The following is a 19,103-nucleotide window of genomic DNA, read 5'->3' as shown; positions in this document are numbered from 1 at the left end:
ACGTGGCCTTCCAGCTGCCAAGGTCAGGGATGTCTCGGATCACATCCACATCATTCTGGAGTTGGGGTTGGGGGGGAAGAGCAGCCAGATGTCTTGGTACATACTGGTAACAGTGACACAGGAAGGAAAAGCAAAGAGGTCCTGAAAAGAGGTTTAGAGAGCTCGACAGAAAGGAAGCAGGACCTCCAGGGTAGTAATTTCTGGATTACTACCTGCGCCACGTGCCAGTGAGGGTAGAAACAGGATAATGTGTGGCTGGAAAGCTGGGGCAGGGGGCCAGTCTTCAGGTTCTTGGATCATTGGGATCTCTTCTGGGGAAGGTATGACCTGTACAAAATGACCTGAACCCAAGGGGGACAAATATTCTCACAGGGAGGTTTGTGTGCATTGCAATGCACAATAATAAACCAGTGTTTTTTCTTATCCTTTACTTTCCACAAATTGTTTGACTTCTGTTTTAATGAAGCCAATTAGTGAGTCGCCACAGCCTGAGAGGGTAGACAATTCCAAGCATTCACGTCTTCAGAAAGAAAAACAGTTCTCCTTATTTGACTCTGCCACACTTCCTTAGGAGTTTGCAGAAATTCGGCACGACATCTAAAACTCCCTGATTGGGTGCAATTCACACAAAATGCTGGAGGAACTCAGCAGGCCAGGCAGCATCAACGGAAAAGAGTACAGCTGACGTTTTGGGCCGAAACCCTTCGGCAGGACTGGAGAAAAGAAAGCTGAGGAGTACATTTAACAGGTGGGGGAGGGAGGGGAGGAGAGAAACACAAGCTGAAAGGTGAAACCTGAAGGGGGAGGGATGAAATAAAGAGCCAGGAAGTAAACTGGTGAAAGAGGCAGAAGGCCATGGAAGAAAGAAAAGGTGGGGGAGGCAATGGACGGGCAAGGAGATAAGGTGAGGGGGGAAAAGGGGGTGGGAGTTGCTTATGGTGACATATATGTCATTTAAATATAAATTTGAACTTTGAACATATGTTTGTGGTGGGGGGGGCGGGGAAACCAAATCCATCAGAGCTCTCCAGTACTTCCTGTGGTCACAAGGACATTTCTTGATCAATACAGAGAAAAAGCTGGAGAATTCCAGATCAGGCATCACCCCCAGGAGGAAAACCAATAGTTGACATTTCAGGCCTGGAAAGAAAGACGACAAGGCTAGAGTAAAAATGTTGGAGGGGGAAGGTCGCGCACATGCTGGCAGACGATGGACGAATCCAGATTGAGAGGGAATGTGGGAAGGGCGGAAAAAGGGAGTGATGTGAGAAGTTGGGAGATGATAGATGGAAGAGGCAAAGGATCAAAAAGAGGGACTACAACAGGACAGTAGATCATGGAATAAAGGAAAGAAAGTATTACACAGTGAGAAAAGAGATATAATACTGATACTTCACCACCACCAGGTCTAAATCCCTCCCAAATAGCATCTCACCGTTAGGATGATTCACCAGCACTTTCTGGTAAATGATCAATGCATGTGCTGGGGCAGCAGGCTGAGGGTAGCAGACACCAACAGAATCAACAAACTCATTCATAAGGCCAGTGATGTTGTTGGGATGGAACTGGACTCTCTCACGGTGGTGTCTGAAAAGAGGATGCTGTCCAAGTTGCATGCCATCTTGGACAATGTCTCCCATCCACTACATAATGTACTGGGTGGGCACAGGAGTACATTCAGCCAGAGACTCATTCCACCGAGATGCAACACAGAGCGTCATAGGAAGTCATTCCTGCCTGTGGCCATCAAACTTTACAACTCCTCCCTTGGAGGGTCAGACACCCTGAGCCGATAGGCTGGTCCTGGACTTATTTCATAATTTACTGGCATAATTTACATATTACTATTTAACTATTTATGGTTCTATTACTATTTATTATTTATGGTGCAACTGTAACGAAAACCAATTTCCCCCGGGATCAATAAAGTATGACTATGACTATGACTAAATAGCCTACAACTTCACTGTCGGAGTGGATCCTGGAGCCTGTCTGACTTCGCATTTTTACGGTGTGAACTGAAGTCTTGAAGATGCAGGACAGTTGTGTTGTGGCACTTTTGGACCAAATCCAGGCGGCAGGATCTGGCCGGAGTGAGCGGGGACTGAGCCAATCGTGTGGTAATTGCTGGAGCAGCCTTGGAGGCAACTCAATGCGACAGAACTGAGGACAAGCCAGGAGAGGTGAAGCAAAGTTGAGGTGGACCCAGAGCCCAGAGGTGAGGAAAGACCCGAGGTCTGATCGATTTAAGCATCCAGCCCAATGGGAAAGGTCAGGTACAGCTCGAATTGAGATGGTGGAGCTTGGGCTCCATGAGTGTACTGAAGCAATAGGACCCTGGTCCAAAGCAAGGAACAACCCAAGGTTTGAACGATTTTAGCGCCGAGCCAGATTGAAATAGTCAGGGTGTCAGGGGCTGTTCAGCTCACTGCTCCGCGAGGTTTACTCGAATCTGCACTGAACTGAGGCTGTGGCCTGCAACTAGCAGGCTTCTAAATCAGCTGCAGTGATGCCTAGCTGTGATCCACCGTCATGACTTTCAACCCTAAATGCTATTTGCTTACTTTTTTTTTTCCTCTGCATGTTGGATGTTCGACAGTCTTCTTCTGTTTCTATTCTAGATTAGATTTCTTTGTTTTGTGGCAGCCTGTAAGGAATCTCAAGGTTTCATAACGTATAAGAAACTTTCATAATAGAGGTTGAGAAGGATTGGTGTGGCAGCAGAGGTACAGGCGTACTGTTGAACTCATCCTGACTAGTTGCAACATGGTCTGATGTGGTAATCAGGAACTAGGAAACTGCAGAGATTAATGGGCTCAGCTCAGTGAATCACAGGCACATCTCTCCCTACTAGCTGCAGGTCGTGCAGCCTCAAGATTGCCACATCAATCATCAAAGATCCCATTCTCCAGGTCATGCCATCTTCTCACACCTACCTTTGTGCAGGAGTCATCATAAAATTCCAACACCTCCAGATTCAAGAACAACTACTTCCCTCAACCACCTGGCTCAGGAAAATACCTGCCCAACCATAATCAGCTTTGCAACAGTGTGACCACTTTTCACTCCAATTGACTTTCTCCTTTTACTTCATTTGCTCAAATCATGTTCTTTCTTGTATAATTTCAGATCGTTTCTTTTGTTAATTCGCTTTTCTTGCAAGTGTCGTTTCACCAGTGCTTATACACTCGTGAGGCCGCTGTAAGTCCTTCACTGCATCTGTGCACACATGTACTTGTGTACGTGAAAACACTGAACAAATAAAAAGAATGCGACACAACTCGAATGGGTGAGGCACCGACCAGAAGCAAGGATTGAGAATGTGCAAAACGGGTAGAAACCAAGGGTGTAGTGTTGAGACACTGCCAGGATCAGAGCCAAGGGTACAACATTGAACCAATACTACATGGGTGCAAAATAGTTATGAATCAAGTGTAGCAACAAAAGATGCAAACTGTGCAAGTTGGTTGGGAACCAAGGACAGGGGCAATTCCTACCATGGGAGTAAAGTATGCAAAGTGGGTAGTCCCCAAGGGTACAAGCATTGAGATACTGCCAGGATGTGAAACAAGAGTACAACAGTGAACCAAGACAACGGTGCAAAATGGTAACAAATCGAGAGCAGGAACAAATGATGCATAATGTGCAAATTAGATAAGAGTCGAGGGTAGAAGCAAAGAGTAGAAACCAGGGGTACAAAATGGGTAGGAATCATTCCTACTAAGGGTAGGAACCAAAAGTGCAAATTGGCTAGAAACCAAAAGTAGGAACCATTCCTACTAAGGGTAGAATCAAGGGTAGGAACCAAAAGTGCAAATTGGCTAGAAACCAAAAGTAGGAACCATTCCTACTAAGGGTAGAATCAAGGGTAGGAACCAAAAGTGCAAATTGGCTGGAAACCAAAAGTAGGAACCATTCCTACTAAGGGTAGAATCAAGGGTAGGAACCAAAAGTGCAAATTGGCTGGAAACCAAAAGTAGGAACCATTCCTACTAAGGGTAGAATCAAGGGTAGGAACCAAAAGTGCAAATTGGCTAGAAACCAAAAGTAGGAACCATTCCTACTAAGGGTAGAATCAAGGGTAGGAACCAAAAGTGCAAATTGGCTAGAAACCAAAAGTAGGAACCATTCCTACTAAGGGTAGAATCAAGGGTAGGAACCAAAAGTGCAAATTGGCTGGAAACCAAAAGTAGGAACCATTCCTACTAAGGGTAGAATCAAGGGTAGGAACCAAAAGTGCAAATTGGCTAGAAACCAAAAGTAGGAACCATTCCTACTAAGGGTACAAAATGTTGGAAGTGTGTAGGCACCAACAGTGCAAGCATTGAGACACTGTCAGGATCTGAACTTCATACCCAAAATGGGTAAGAGCCAATCCTGCCAAGGATAGGAACCAAGAGTGCCAAATGGGTGGGTACCAAGGCTAGGAACCATTGCTACCAAGGGTAGGAACCGAGCATGCAAACTGTGCAAAGAGGCTAGGTACCAAGAGTACAAGCATACTCAGTAAGATTCAGAATACCTGCTGGATGATTTTTTGTTTGGAGCTTCAAATTCATGCTTGCGTGCAAGGAACCCCTCTTGCTCCGCCGTATGCGTCACCAACACTGGGGCCGCAGCACTGTTCTGGGGAGATGGGGCGGACCTGGATCGGCGAGTTTCCGAACCGGGTTGGTTTGGATCTTTGGGCCGCGGTCTCCTCCTGGGCTTGGGTCTGTCTCTGGCCCGTGGTCGGTCCGGCCGCGGGATTCTCTCTGGGAGCTTCTCGATCCCATTTGGCAGCCCAATGGACAGTGAGGAATCTCGCTCCTGTGGGGAAAGACCAGATTTTAAACTGTCTGTTAAGAGCATCAAGATCACTTGATAGAGCATGAAATGTGATACCTTTCTTCAAAAAGAACAAAAGGGTCTGTCAGTCTAACATGGGGAAGTTATTGGAACAAAAATCTGATGGGCAGGATGACTTCAAAGACCAGCAATTAATCATTTAAAGCATGGTTTTATTAATGGACATCCAAGGACTACAACCTTGTCATGGGGTTTAGAGGCTTGCGTGCCTCAGTGACCCAGAGAGCTACGTGGGCTGGAGTCTGGGCCTTGTGGTTTGACTCTTGGTAGCATCACCCATTGCCAAACAGGTCAAAGGGTAAAGGCCAGGCAAAAAGTGGTCCACCAGTCCTTCAGATTCAGGGGATCAGCTCAGAGCCTTGACGGATCAAAGAAAAATTTGTTACGGAAACAGCAATAAAGATTCCTTCTCTGTGGCCAAGGACAGACGGAGACTGAAGACCTTCACTGGAGAGGGGGAGAGGGACAGAATGGGAGGGACACAGAATGGGGCCCGGATTGGAGGGCATTGTGAAGGGCAGGGGTTTGGTGAGGGGCTGGAGGTATGGAACAGAATACATGTTCCAATAGATATCAAAGTGAATATACCACTAAACTGGAACAGAATATATCCCAGGCTTTTAAAAATAAAGATGATGCAACAAGTTGTTGGAGTGACTCAGTTTGTCAAGCAGCATCCACTGGAAGAAAGGAACTGTTGACGTTTCAGGTTGAAACACTGCCTTTAACAGATGCCGCTCGATTTGCTGAGTTCCTCCATCACCCTGCTTGTTACTCCAGAGTCCAGCATATAGAGTGTCTCAAGCAGGAAAGGAGCTTGGCCAAGCTCTGCCTAAAGCCTGCTCATCCTTGTTGTCCACCAAGGTGACGGCTGAGGACTGGAACAACATCCTGGTGATTCTCTTCTGCACTCTTTCTAATATTACCACATCGCTCTCCTAGCGTGGCACCCGTGCACTACACTCCAAGCGCGGCCTGATCGGTGCTTTGGGCAAGTGCAATTCTCCAAGAGGACCACAACCTTGTTGTGGTTTGGGGGTTTGCCTACCTCAATGATCCAGAGAGCTATGCTGGCTGGAGTCAGGGCTTTATGCTTTGGCTCTTGGTAGGGTTGCCCATGCCAAACAGGTCAAAGGGTAGAGGTCAGACTAGGGGTGGGCCGCTGGACCTCCAGGTTCGGGGGTTCAGCTCAGTACTAACAACCCTGACTAGTCAAAGAAATTTGTTACAGAAACAGCAATGAAGATTCCTTCTACATCTGACTGTGATGGTATTCCTGAGTCTCCACCTGGGACTTGCATGACTGACAGTAGTGAAAACAGTGAGGAAGCTACTGGCATGATAAAGGAAGCCGGGAACACCAGCAGAGATGGAGAAACTTCATTGTTGCCTTAAACACCAGTGGTGTAACAGGCAGTAAGTACAGTCGCAAAGCCATGCCATTTTGCCACAATGGATGGGCAGTTAGAACACTGGGTGTAATACTAAAATCAATAAATAACTAGCAACACACACAAAAAATGCTGGTGAACGCAGCAGGCCAGGCAGCATCTCTAGGAAGAGGTACAGTCGATGTTTCGGGCCGAGACCCTTCGTCAGGACTAACTGAAAGAAGAGCTAGTAAGAGATTTGAAAGTGGGAGGGGGAGGGGGAGATCCGAAATGATAGGAGAAGACAGGAGGGGGAGGGATGGAGCCAAGAGCTGGACAGGTGATAGGCAAAAGGGATACGAGAGGATCATGGGACAGGAGGCCCAGGGAGAAGGAAAAGGGGGAAGGAAGCCCAGAGGATGGGCAAGGGGTATAGTGAGAGGGACAGAGGGAGAAAAAAGAGAGAAAAAAAACTTAATAATAATAATATATGAATAAATAAAGGATGGGGTACGAAGGGGAGGTGGGGAATTAACGGAAGTTAGAGAAGTCAATGTTCATGCCTAAATAAATAACTATGCAGTTAATAAGTGGAAGATAAACGATAATGACAACTGAGAGTGAGAAAAAGAGAGCCCCTAACAAACTTTATTTATTTATTTGTTTAGAGATACAATGCGGAGTAGGCCCTTCGAGCTGTGCTGCCCAGCTACCCCCTGATTTTATCCTGGCCTAATCATGGGGCAATTTACAAAGACCAATTAACCTACAAACCAGTATGCCATTGGACTGTGGGAGGAAACCGGAGCACCCGGAGGAAACCCACGCGGTCACGGGGAAGAACGTACAAACTCCTTACAGGCAGCAGTGGGAATTGAACCCAAGTCACCTGTACTGTAAATTGTTGTGCTAACCACTACGCAACCAGTGTTGATTGATCAGAATAAGAATGGGGAATTCAAAACGGGTTCCGTAACAAAGGAGTCAAGTAACATCCCAGCTGTAAATTGGAAGTTTTGGGAAGGAAATAGGAAAATTGCTATCAGCAGGGAAGTGCACTGATCAAATTTCGGGAACTATGGTTGTAAAGTCTCTCAGACCTGACAGATTACATCCTATTATTTTAAATGCAGTGGCTCATGAAATAGAGACATAAGAGAAAGCAGATGCTGGGATCAGGTGGCAAAACACTAACTACTGGAAGAACTCAGTGGGTCATGATCTTTTTCTCCCCACAGGTGGTGCCTGAGCTGCTGAGCTCCTGCAGCAGAGACACAAAAGTTTTGCAGAAGTTGGCATCTCAGGTTACCTGCATATCTTCCCTTGCCCTCAATTCCCATCACTTTCATATACCTGTCTATCACTATACCACTATCGAATCTGCTTCCTCCGTCCCTACCCGGCAGCCTACTTAGCACACTTGCTCCATGTATATTCTTTAAAATTCTCCATTCTCCTTAAAGCCATATTCATTTTTTAGAGATACAATGTAGAATAGGCCCTTCCAGCCCTTCGAGCGAGATAGCCACTAGGCTATCCCCCGATTAATCCTAGCCTAATCGCGGGACAATGTAGTGTTCTGGTCTTTGGATTATGGGAGGAGACCAGAACGCTCAGAGAACATACAACCCTCCTTATAGACAGTGGCAGGAATTGAGCCCTAGCTGCCTGCATTACAAACTGTTGTTCGAACCACTATACTACCATGCCGTCCTCAATATGCCTTCTAGTATTTGACACTTCTACCCTGGGGGAGAAAAAGGACTTGATTTTCTAAGGCAACACACACAAAGTGCTGGAGAAGCTCAGAAGGCCAGGCAGCATTTATGGAAAAGAGTTAACATTTCGACCCAAGACTCTTCATTAGAACTATCTACCTTATTTATGCCTCTCATTATTTCTGAGGTCTCCCATCAGCCTTTGATGCTCCAGAGAAAACAGTTCAAGTTTGTCTAACCTCTCCATATACTAATCATTCTAATTCAACTGCAACATGACTTCCCAAGTCCTAACTCAAACCTGACGTAACATAGGAAAGTGTAAAATATTCCAATTTAGTATTAAAAATGAAACAAAAGTAACTAAATGTTCAAAGAACTTTAATTTAGCTTGGAAGCTAGTACAGCACTTCTAATCTACAATGGACGCGGACTTGGAAAAAAGGCTTGTGTTTCCCCCGGACATTGCAGCTACAACACTCCGGCCAGACATGGTCCTGTGGTCCACAACAGCCAAGCTGGCATATGTTGTGGAACTGACAGTACCATGGGAAGATGGTGTCGAAGAAGCTTATGAGAGGAAAAAGACCAAGTACTCTGAACCAGCAACTGAAGCTGCCCAGAATGGCTGGAAGACCAAGATTTTCCCTGTAGAAGTGGGATGCAGGGGATTTGTTGCTACATCTACGACCAGTCTAATGAAGAAGATGGGGGGTGAGGGGTCACTTCCTCCAACAAGCAATCAAGTCCTTGTCAAATGCAGCAGAAGAAAGCAGCAATTGGATTTGGATTAAAAGGAAAGACAACAAATGGGCTGCAAGATGAAGACAGGAGGGTATGGAACTGAGAGGGGGGTGTATCTGGGACGCCAGGTAGCACCGTTGAGCCCTCTGGAGACGTCGTGGGCTTATCAACGAAATGTCAAAGAAGGAGGGTGCCCACCTGATGACCCCGATGATGTACCTACCCTCCCTCCTCGTCACCACTCCAAACCCACAGCCAACATCGAGAGTGCCAACTTACCATAGGGATTGAAACATTAAGTCCTAGTAGCTCTACTGTCCAGCTCTCCACCCCCTTATGCATAGCCTTCAGTCATTTGTAAGCGGACCTGAATGCAAGTGTCTGCAGGCTGTGCTTCAGTTCTCCAGAGCATTCTTGAGGCCACATCTGAAGCACTGATGGTATGGATATCGATTTCACCTTCAGATGAATTAAGTATCCCCCTCCCCTCTATTCCCCACTCTGACCTTTCACTTCTTCTCATCTGCCTGTCACTTCCCCCTGGGTCCCTTCCTCCTTCCTTTTCTCCTGTGGTCCACTCTCCTCTCCTATCAGATTCTTTTTTCTCCAGCCCTTGACCTTTCTCACCCACCTGGCTTCACTTATCACCTTCCAGCTAGCTCTTTCCCCTCCACCACCACCCCCCACAGTTAAATTCAGGCATCTCCACACCCCATTTCCTTCTCAGTCCTGAAGACGGGTGTACATGATTAGAAATGGTGCCCAATGTTATGGGGAGAAGAAAGTCATAGTCATAGTCATACTTTATTGATCCCGGGGGAAATTGGTTTTCGTTACAGTTGCACCATAAATAATAAATAGTAATAAAACCATAAATAGTTAAATAGTAATATGTAAATTATGCCAGGAAATAAGTCCAGGACCAGCCTATTGGCTCAGGGTGTCTGAGGAGTTGTAAAGTTCGGTGGCCACAGGTAGGAATGACTTCCTATGATGCTCTGTGTTGCATCTTGGTGGAATGAGTCTCTGGCTGAATGTACTCCTGTGCCCAACCAGTACATTATGTAGTGGATGGAAGACATTGTCCAAGATGGCATGCAACTTGGACAGCATTCTCTTTTCAGACACCACCATCAGAGAGACCAGTTCCATCCTCACAACATCACTGGCCTTACGAATGAGCTTGTTAATTCTGTTGGTGTCTGCTACCCTCAGCCTGCTGCCCCAGCACACAACAGCAAACATGATAGCACTGGCCACCACAGACTCGTAGAACATCCTCAGCATCGTCCGGAAGATGTTAAAGGACCTCAGTCTCCTCAGGAAATAGAGACAGCTCTGACCCTTCTTATAGACAGCCTCAGTGTTCTTTGACCAGTCCATTCATATTTATTGTCAATTCATATCTCCAGGTATTTGTAGTCCTCCACCATGTCCACACTAACCTCCTGGATGGAAACAGGGGTTACCAGTACCTTAGCTCTCCTCAGGTCTACCACCAGCTCCTTAGTGAAGATGGGGTTCAGGGATAATAAGTCAGCCATGTTAGAGAGGTGGAGCAGACTTGATGGGCTGAATGGCCTAAATCTGCTCCTGCATTCTGAATAAGCAAGTGGGCCAAAGGTCACTAGGATAAAGAGGATTGTGGGATTAAGGTTACAGTTGATCTTATTGAATGGTGGATCAACTCAAGGGGTTCAGTAGCCTGCTCCTGCTCCTAATATACTGATTTAACTAGATTAGCTCGATTTGCTTTATCTTGTCACACATACATTGAAAGACGCAGTGAAATGCATTATTTGTGTCAATCAGCAACAGTCCAAAGATCTCTTTCAATGTCAACATAACTTGCTCACAACATAGAAACCTTACCCTATGCATTTTAGATTGCTTAGTAAATTGCAAACCCGCACAATGCTTCGAGCATTTGACCTTGCAACCCAGATGTCAAAGTATGCAGAGGCACACAGAGAAAAGCCCAAGGGTTTCAAGAGAAGGTTGAAAGTTGAATGAAAAGTTGGCTGAATGTGAGAATATGAATAGGAAAAGTCAATAGGACCTAGCATTCAATAAGTGAATGGAGAGGTCAGCACAGAGGCACTACAGACCTCATTCTTTTGGTGTTACACAGTAGTGACCTTAAACACGAGGGCTATGAGTAAGAAACTTTCTAACCACAGGCGATGTGATTAATTCTGTAATCAGAGAGCTATGGATGGTGGTGAACCCAAGTGCTCAGATTCAAAGTCAAAATAAACAAGAAGACATGAATGAAATCCAAAGGTAACATCACAAACAGCAGTACTAGAAAAAGAATTCTTACAATTGAGCACAGAGTGCTCAGCACAAACCCTTTAAGTACAGACTTTCCATGATGGAATGCGATGGGCAATAATTGACAGTCTGAGTCTTAAAGGGGCAGCGACAGCTAACCATACTACGAGAAATTTGGAAGTCCGTCACTGTTGAGATGGGACCATAACAGCTCCTTATCAATGTTCTAAGCTGCTTTAAGAGATCAATGGATGGAATAGGAGGGCACAAGTGGAGTGATAGCAAATGTGGAGATGGCTTCATAACATGTAGCAGGATATTAAATAGACAAAGGGATCTGGAAAGAATGTCCACACATTCTGATGATAGTTCGTCCAATATGGGGTATTTGCCTTAATCAAGGAGGTCATACCAAAAAGGTTCAAGGTTCAAGTGAAGTATGTGATACAATGAGGGTGAAGAAGAAATTAGCTCAATAATGTCACAAGAGAGATGGCATTTTCTGGAAATGTAGAGCAACATGCAAAATAATGCTGGAGGCACTCCACCGGACGGATCACATCTATACAGTATCAGGGGGCTTCATGGTCAGCATGGACTTAGTGAACTGAGAAAACAATTTCTGTCCTGCTTCTCTGGCCTACTTCATGCATCAGATCAGTTCAGAACAAGGGGACCGAGATCAAAAACAATTGGCAGGATGTCAGAGAGAAATAAAGGAAAATAAAAGTCACTTGGAGACACAGTAGAGTGAAGGTTAGCACAATGCTTTATTGTACCAGTAACCCAGGTTCAAATCCCACCACTGTCTATAAAGAGTTTGTACGTTCTCCCCGCATTTCCTCCAGGTGCTCCAGTTTCCTCCCACAGTCCAAAGTACATTTATTAAAAGAGTATGCATACTTTATTCAACCTTGAGATTCATCTCCTTACAGATGAACTGTTTAGTAGGTTGATTGGTCATTGGTGATTGGTTCTGTGATTAGGCTAGGATTAAATCGGGGATTGCTGGCATGGCTCGAAGAGCCTGGAGGGCCTGTTCCATGCTACATCTCAATCAATGAGTGTCCAGAGTTTCTTGCCTCCAAAGCTAAAACCCGTGGTCACACTTATGGTTACCAGGATGAGCACTTAAAAGTAGGAGTTCCCAACTTGGGGTCCACAGACCCCTTGGTTAATGGGAAGGATCATGGCATAAAGAAGGTTAGGACCCTCTGACTTATGTTACATGCTCAAGGAGATCTGTTTTTTTTGTGAGAATGATGTAATGGTCTTTTGGAGGTCACCTGATGTGATTTTCCCGCCGATGTGAGGTCACGTGATGACATGTGCCCCGTGACTATATAAGGGTCGACTCAGGCAACGCAGTAGGTTTTTAAGTTTGTAGATTTCCAGGTAGAACGTGCTGTGCCTCCGTTTCTGTTGCGTTTGTTTTTGTGACGCAGTTTCATTTTTAAAACAGATGTGCGTTCCGTTGAAAGATTCCATATTATTTGGACTGGGAATTTCTGGCTGGATGTGTCAATTTACTCAATTCCAACAGTTGAAGGGAGAGCGAAGAATTTATTGAAGGATTGAGAGAAGTCGGCATCGTTTGGCAATTTAATAAACAATCGACCTTATTGAGTCTTTGTTGGAGGAGTCCCTGCATCGAGATAACTCTTGCCAGAAAGAGCAAGGAGTTCATGCGAAAAGGGTTTTTTTTCTCTCTCTCTCTCTCTCTCTCTCACACTCTCACTCACTCAATTTAAAGTCAGTTGATTTAAACTGTTTATTTTCGGCATCGTAAATCCTGTGGACAGAACCAGCAGTAAAGGTGCATCGGTGAAGAAATCTTTCTCCAGAGAAGTCTCTCCCAATTGAATGCATAAAACTGTTGGACTTTCGAAGTTATCGCTTTAAGAACTATATCTGACTGTATCGCTTTAAGATCTGTTTTTGCATTTAACGCTTTAAGAACCAGAGCCGAGTGGCGAGTTGGTGAACGGCTGCATATCTGTTAACTTCCTGCTAAAGTTTTCCTTGTTTTTTTTCCCTTATCGTTTATACGTGTTTAATAAATGTTTGGTTGTTTTTATATAACCTGTCTCAATTGATATTCATTGTTGCCGTTTATGTAACACTTAAAAGCATCAGTGTTACAGGGCTTAATTTTTGAGTAGTGTGCACTCCACAGTTTCAATGACTCTGAGCCCAGAACTCCACAATGTTCAACATTTAAACAGCAGGAAATAAGCTCATTCAGTCCAGATCGGTTTTGCGCCCTCGGAAACAAAACAAGTTGAGCTCACTCACCTGAGCTTCCTTCTCCTGCAACTGTTCAACAATATCAGCGAGGGTTGTTCTCTTGTCCCTGTGAAAATAAGACGACAGTTTGGAACTGATGATCCTTACCAAGTGATGAGTTTAAAGTGAGTGTGAAAATGGGGGGGGAGGGGGGGTGTGATCACAGTGATTTTAAAGTCAGTGTGGAACGAAGAACCAGTGAGGTTAAAATGAGTGTGGGAATGGGGTCCTGGTGAGGTTAAAGCACAACAGAAGAGAAACCTCAGTGTGGTGTTCATGGGCACCAAGATGAGAGAATAGTTACCAACACATATGGAATCATGGGCCTCCTACCTGAGGTACTGAACAAAAATTATTCTGAACACTACAGACCCTAGTTAGGCTGGAAGTGAAGTAGTTTTTTGATTCAGATCGTCATGATTAGGAAGGATATTGTAGCCCTTACTTGAAAAACAAACCAAAACTACTGAGAGACCGAGCGAAGGATTCAACCCTGTGTGACGCCTTTCCAAATTAGTGAGCTCCAAGGTGAAAAAAGTGTTCAATCCTCTATTACGAAACCAGCAAAGGTGAAAGATCTTATAGCAGTATTATAAATTAGCGTAACAAAAATTAGTGAAGTAATGACATAAGTGGAATAAAAGTAATTTGCATTCAAATTAGCAGTCAACAGTAAAAAAATGTTATCTGGCTCACTCCCTATCAATCAAACTAACTAATTAGGACGAAGCGTGAATACGTGACTCTATCCATTTGCTTCTACCACGACCCAACCCACGTGACAAGTTACTGTAACCCATAATAAACGAGCAACACAAAAGACAGTACAGACAGAAAATAGATACACGGCTCCTACAGCTATGAAGGTCATTGGGAGAATAAGAGAGAGAGACTGAATCCTGAACAGATCCAGAGGAAAAGCATTTTAGCTGCAAGGTTACAGTGAAGAGGTTGGGATTGTTTTTCTTGCAGCAAACAAGGTGGACAAGGGATGGGATATTGGACAGGACATAACAGGAGGGTAATGTTTTACCTCCACGGACACTGTCTACACTTCTTTCTGCCTTGGTAAAGTGGCCAACCTAATCAAAGACCCCATCCACCCCTTTTCCCCATAACTGGGCAGAGCCAGGGTGAAGGACAGCCACTATTGAACGGACCATTAAAAAATAAAGGTAAATTCTTGATCCCTCAATCTACCTCGTTTGCACTTATAACCATATAACAATTACAGCACGGAAACAGGCCATCTCGGCCCTTCTAGTCCGTGCCGAACTCTTACTCCCACCTAGTCCCACCGACCTGCAATCAGCCCATAACCCTCCATTCCTTTCCTGTCCATATAGCTATCCAATTACTTCTGCATTTATCACTTTCATAGAATCTGATGAAAACATAGTTGCCCTTCCTGATTTATCTGCCTGCACTGCACTCTCTCTCCAGCTGTATTCTCCACTCTGTCTTGTTCTCCTTTTCTTCAATGAACTTATCATACCTGGTACAATAAAATGGATGCTTAATTTCATTTAATCATTTCTTGCACCTTATTTTCTGCCAACACTTTATTCTGCATTTTTTTTGCACAGATAGCAAGCAAAGCAGCATTTCTCCACTGTACCTCAGTACTATTGACAATAATAAACAAGTTAACCCATTCTAAATTCAACATTCTTGAAATTATTTTACTCTACCCCCGTTCCTTGATTTACAAAACCTAAGAAAACTGTAGATGTTGCAAATATGATACAAAAAAAAGGAAGATACAAAAAAATCTTATCACCTCAGTCACAGAGTCTTAGAAAAGTACAGCACAGAAACAGGCCCTTCGGCCCATCTTGTCCGTGCAGTCAGTAGCTGTGGAATGAGAAACTGAGTTAATATTGCAGTTTGATCATCTTTTTGCTGGAACAGCGAAAACTTAAAAAAAACAGCAATGTGCAGGAGGAGGGATGGAGATTTTTAAAAAAGGAATGGAATACAAAATATGGGATGGAACATGGAAGAAAATTAATTGCACAGAGCAGGGGTTCCCAACCTTTTTTATGCCCTGGACCAATACCATTAAGCAAGGGGTTCTGTGGACCCTGGGTTGGGAACCCCTGGTACTGACTAATGGAGATGGAGAGGGGCTAGAGAAGGTACATTAATGGACACTATTCATCAGAGTACTGATAAAGATACTGAGCCCAAAATGTCAGCTGTTTATTCCTCTCCATAGGTGCTGCCTGACCTGTTAAGTTCCTCCAGCATTGTGTGTGTATATGTGTTATTCAGGATTTCTGGAATAGGCAGAATCTCTTGCATTAATAAATAGAAGCCATACTGTCTTGAGGTGGTGTTAAAAGAGGGAGGAACAGACAGGGGGCTATACAAAAAGCTTTCAGATACAGAACATAGCATTTTCTGGAAAAGTGAAATAGAGAATATTGCAAGAGTCTGTCAAGTTGGCAGCATTCATGACAAGAGCGGAAATGGAGTTACATCAGATCTGGCATAGAGTGATATTAAAAAGTCTGCAGAGAGGGGAGATCTGAAACAAAGCCAGAAAGCACTGGTTACACTCAGCAGGCTAAGAATTCTTAGTAAAGGCAGAAGCATAGTCAACATCCTAAGTGAATAACCACCCCCCCCCAATTGTGAAAGTAGTTGCACACCTCACAGATACTGGCCAACTCACCTTGCGTCCCAATGTTCAAACACTGCAATACAATAACCTCTCAGGAGCAAAAGCCACTTTAAGAATATTCCTCACCCAGCAGCTTCCTGCTCCGCCTCCCGCGGCTCACTCAGCGACTCCTGCCATTCGATCCGGCGCTCCTGCCTCACCTCGGCCTGCTCCAGCTGCTGGTGCCTCGTCGCGGCCGGCTCCGGCCTCTCCTGCCTGGCGGCGGCTCTTTTCGCCGACTTGAACTCCCCTCTGTCGGGTCGCTCCTCCTCGAGTTCGTCGACGATTTCGTACCTCGCCTGCTGCTTGACGGGTCGGATTCCCGCGACTGCCACTGACTGCTTAATTGGAGAGCCTCTGGATTCTGGCAGCACTCTGCGGCTCAGCATAGGTGTGGCAGGCTGCTGAGGCTGGACAGCGAAGGGGACCTTATTCTCCATGCGTTCCAGCTGAAGGAGTAATCAGGATGGAAATTGTGATGGCCAGTGACATGGAATATCGAGAATATCAGGGCACTAGTAGAGCTCAAGGTTCAGGGGAGCCCCTTCAATTCAATTTCAAAGTACATTTATTATCAAATATGTATTCAGTATACAACCCTGAAATTCACCTTCCTCACAGACAGTCACAAAACAAAGAGCCATGGAACTAACCCATTCACAGAAAATCAAACACCCCTCCCTCACGCACAAAAAAACCACACAAACAGCAAAAAAAGTGAAAACGCAGAACATAAAACACAAAATCAAAAGGCATATTTCAAATGTGATCAGAGTGACTTTGACTGCGGAATGATTGTTGGTGCCAGGCGGGGTGCTTTGAGTATCCTGGAAGCTGCTAATCCCAGGGATTGTCATGTACGACAGTCTCTAGACCAGGGGTTCCCAAACTAGGGCCCACAGACCCCTCAGTTAACGGTGGGGGTCCATGGCATAAAAAAAGTTAGGAAACCTCTGCTCTGGAATTTATAAAGAGTGGTTTTAGTGGCAGTGCTGGTGGCAAAAATGCCTCGTTAATGAGAGAGGTCAGAGGAGAATGGTCTGACAGGTTCAAGCTGACAGTAATTCAGATAACCATGAAGGAGAGTAGAACATAAATCCTTCATTGGTCACAGCACTGAGTACAAGAGTGAGGTGTCATGTTACCATTGCACTAAAAATTGGTTAGACCACACTTGCTTATTGTGTACAGTTTTGGTTACCAGACAAGAGGAAGGATGCGGTAGTGACAGAGAGGCTGTGGAAGAGATTCCCCAGGATGCTGCCTGGAATGCCAATGCCCAATAATGGAAAAGCCTTACAAAATGTGGTGGATATAGCAGAGTCCATCACTGGAAAAGCCCTCCACACCATGGACCACATATACAAGGAGACTTGGGAGTCCTTGTGCAAGATACCCTAAAGGTTAACCTCCAGGTTGAGTCGGTGGTGAAGAAGGTAAATTCAATGTTAGCATTCATGTCTAGAGGTATAGAATATAAGAGCAGGGATGTGATGTTGAGACTCCAGAAGGCACTCATGAGACCACACTTGGAGTATTGTATGCAGTTTTGGGCTCCTTATTTTAGAAAGGCTATACTGACATTGGAGAGGGTCCAGAGAAGATTCACGAGAATGAATCCAGGAATGAAAGGGTTACCGTATGAGGAACGTCTGGCAACTCTTGGGTTGTATTCCCTGGAGTTCAGGAGAATGAGAGAGGATCTCACAGAAGCATTCCAAATGTTAAGAGGCCTAAACAGATTAGTTATGGCAAAGTTATTTCCCATGGTAAGGGATTCTAGGACAAGAGGGCATGACTTCAGGATTGAAGAACGTCCTTCTGAACTGAGATGCGGAGAAATTACTTTAGTCAGAGGAAGGTAAATCTGTGGAATTTGTTGCCATGAGTGGCTGTGGAGGTTAAGTCACTGGGTGTATTTCAGGCAGAGATAGATAGGTTCTTGATTGGCCAGGGCATCAAAGGGTATGGGGTGAAAGCAGGGGAGTGGGGATGACTGGAGATGACTGGAAGAATTTGATCAGCCCATGATTGAATGGCGGAGCAGACTTGATGGGCCGAATGACCTACTTCTGCTCCTATATTTTATGCTCTTATGGTCTAATTTTAATCCCTTTTTGAATGTCATAGATTTGAAGATTTGAATGCCATCAGGTCACCAACTTCTGTATAAGTATCATCCAAAAGAACGTCTGCCAAACAATTTCGCCGAAGAAGCCTACCGTGGTCAGTCTCCTCAGCGAGCTGAACCTCTCCTCCCAGGCTGCGGCTGACTTGCGGAAGGCTTCGTGTCGTTTGATTAGCTGTTCCACCTCGTCCACGCTGTTGCCCAGCTGTTCGCTGGTGACCAGTCGCTCCTGCGTGCTCAGCCACGACTCGGCCACCACTGCTTCCTGCGCGAACTGATGGACTTCCAGCACTGAGGGGGAGGACAGAGAGCTCACATCAAACACCGCCCCAAACACAGGTGACTGAAAGCGACATGGGGCAGGCAGCAAGTACCTAACATAAAGGACAGCACTTGGCCTGTTGGTATTAGATTCATAGAAAAGTACGGCACAGGAACGGGCCCTTTGGCCCATCTAGTCCATCCAAAACCATTTAAACTGCCTACTCCCATCGACCTGCACCGTCCACAACCCTCCATACCCCTGCTATTCAAGTACCGATCCAAGCTTCTCTTAAACGTTGAAATCAAACTCACATGCACCATTTATGCTGGCCGCTTGTCCCACACTCTCACTATCCTCTGGGTGAATAAGTTTATCCTCATGTTCCCTTTAAACTTTTCACCTTTCACCCTTAACCCATGACCTCTGTTTGTATCCTTAACCCAAGACCTCAGTGGAAAAAGCCTGCTTGCATTTACCCTATCTATATCGTGGGTCTTAATTGATTGGCTTAATCTCAAATAATAACGAGGCAGCCTATAGAGAATAAGTCATTACACTGACACTGTGGTGTCAAGAAAACAACCTCTCCCTCAATGTCACAAAAACAAAGGAGCTGGTTGTGGATTACAGGAGGAATGGAGACAGGCTAACCCCTATTGACATCAATAGACCTGGGGTTGAGAAGGTGAACAGCTTTCAGTTCTTCGGGATAAGCATCACTGAGGATCTCACGTGGTCTGTACATACTGACTGTGTGGTGAAAAAGGCACAACAGTGCCTCTTTCACCTCAGACGGTTGAAGAAG

At 45.1% G+C, this 19,103-nt stretch overlaps 1 protein-coding gene across 8 annotated transcripts in view; it reads right to left on the bottom strand.

Annotated features, from left to right (window-relative positions):
- LOC134352634 (spectrin beta chain, non-erythrocytic 1-like) overlaps positions 1-19,103 on the bottom strand; it is a 223,155-nt gene that overhangs the window by 11,187 nt on the left and 192,865 nt on the right. For 5 of the 8 annotated variants that reach the window (XM_063059956.1, XM_063059955.1, XM_063059954.1 and 2 more), the window contains 4 exons: positions 18,128-18,324; positions 15,993-16,354; positions 13,250-13,307; positions 4,523-4,809 (listed from right to left, as the gene is read on the bottom strand). In XM_063059956.1, the coding sequence (XP_062916026.1) occupies positions 4,523-4,809; positions 13,250-13,307; positions 15,993-16,354; positions 18,128-18,324 (904 nt within the window). Of the gene's footprint in view, positions 1-4,522; positions 4,810-13,249; positions 13,308-15,992; positions 16,355-18,127; positions 18,325-19,103 lie in introns of those variants that run through there. The other 3 variants (XM_063059958.1, XM_063059957.1, XM_063059959.1) reach the window with 3 other exon arrangements.

Source organism: Mobula hypostoma, chromosome 10 (genome assembly GCF_963921235.1).
Source record: "Mobula hypostoma chromosome 10, sMobHyp1.1, whole genome shotgun sequence".
NCBI lineage: Eukaryota > Metazoa > Chordata > Chondrichthyes > Myliobatiformes > Myliobatidae > Mobula > Mobula hypostoma.
The sequence above is the reverse complement of the archived record's forward strand: the minus strand, read 5'-3'. Positions and strand labels throughout refer to the sequence as shown.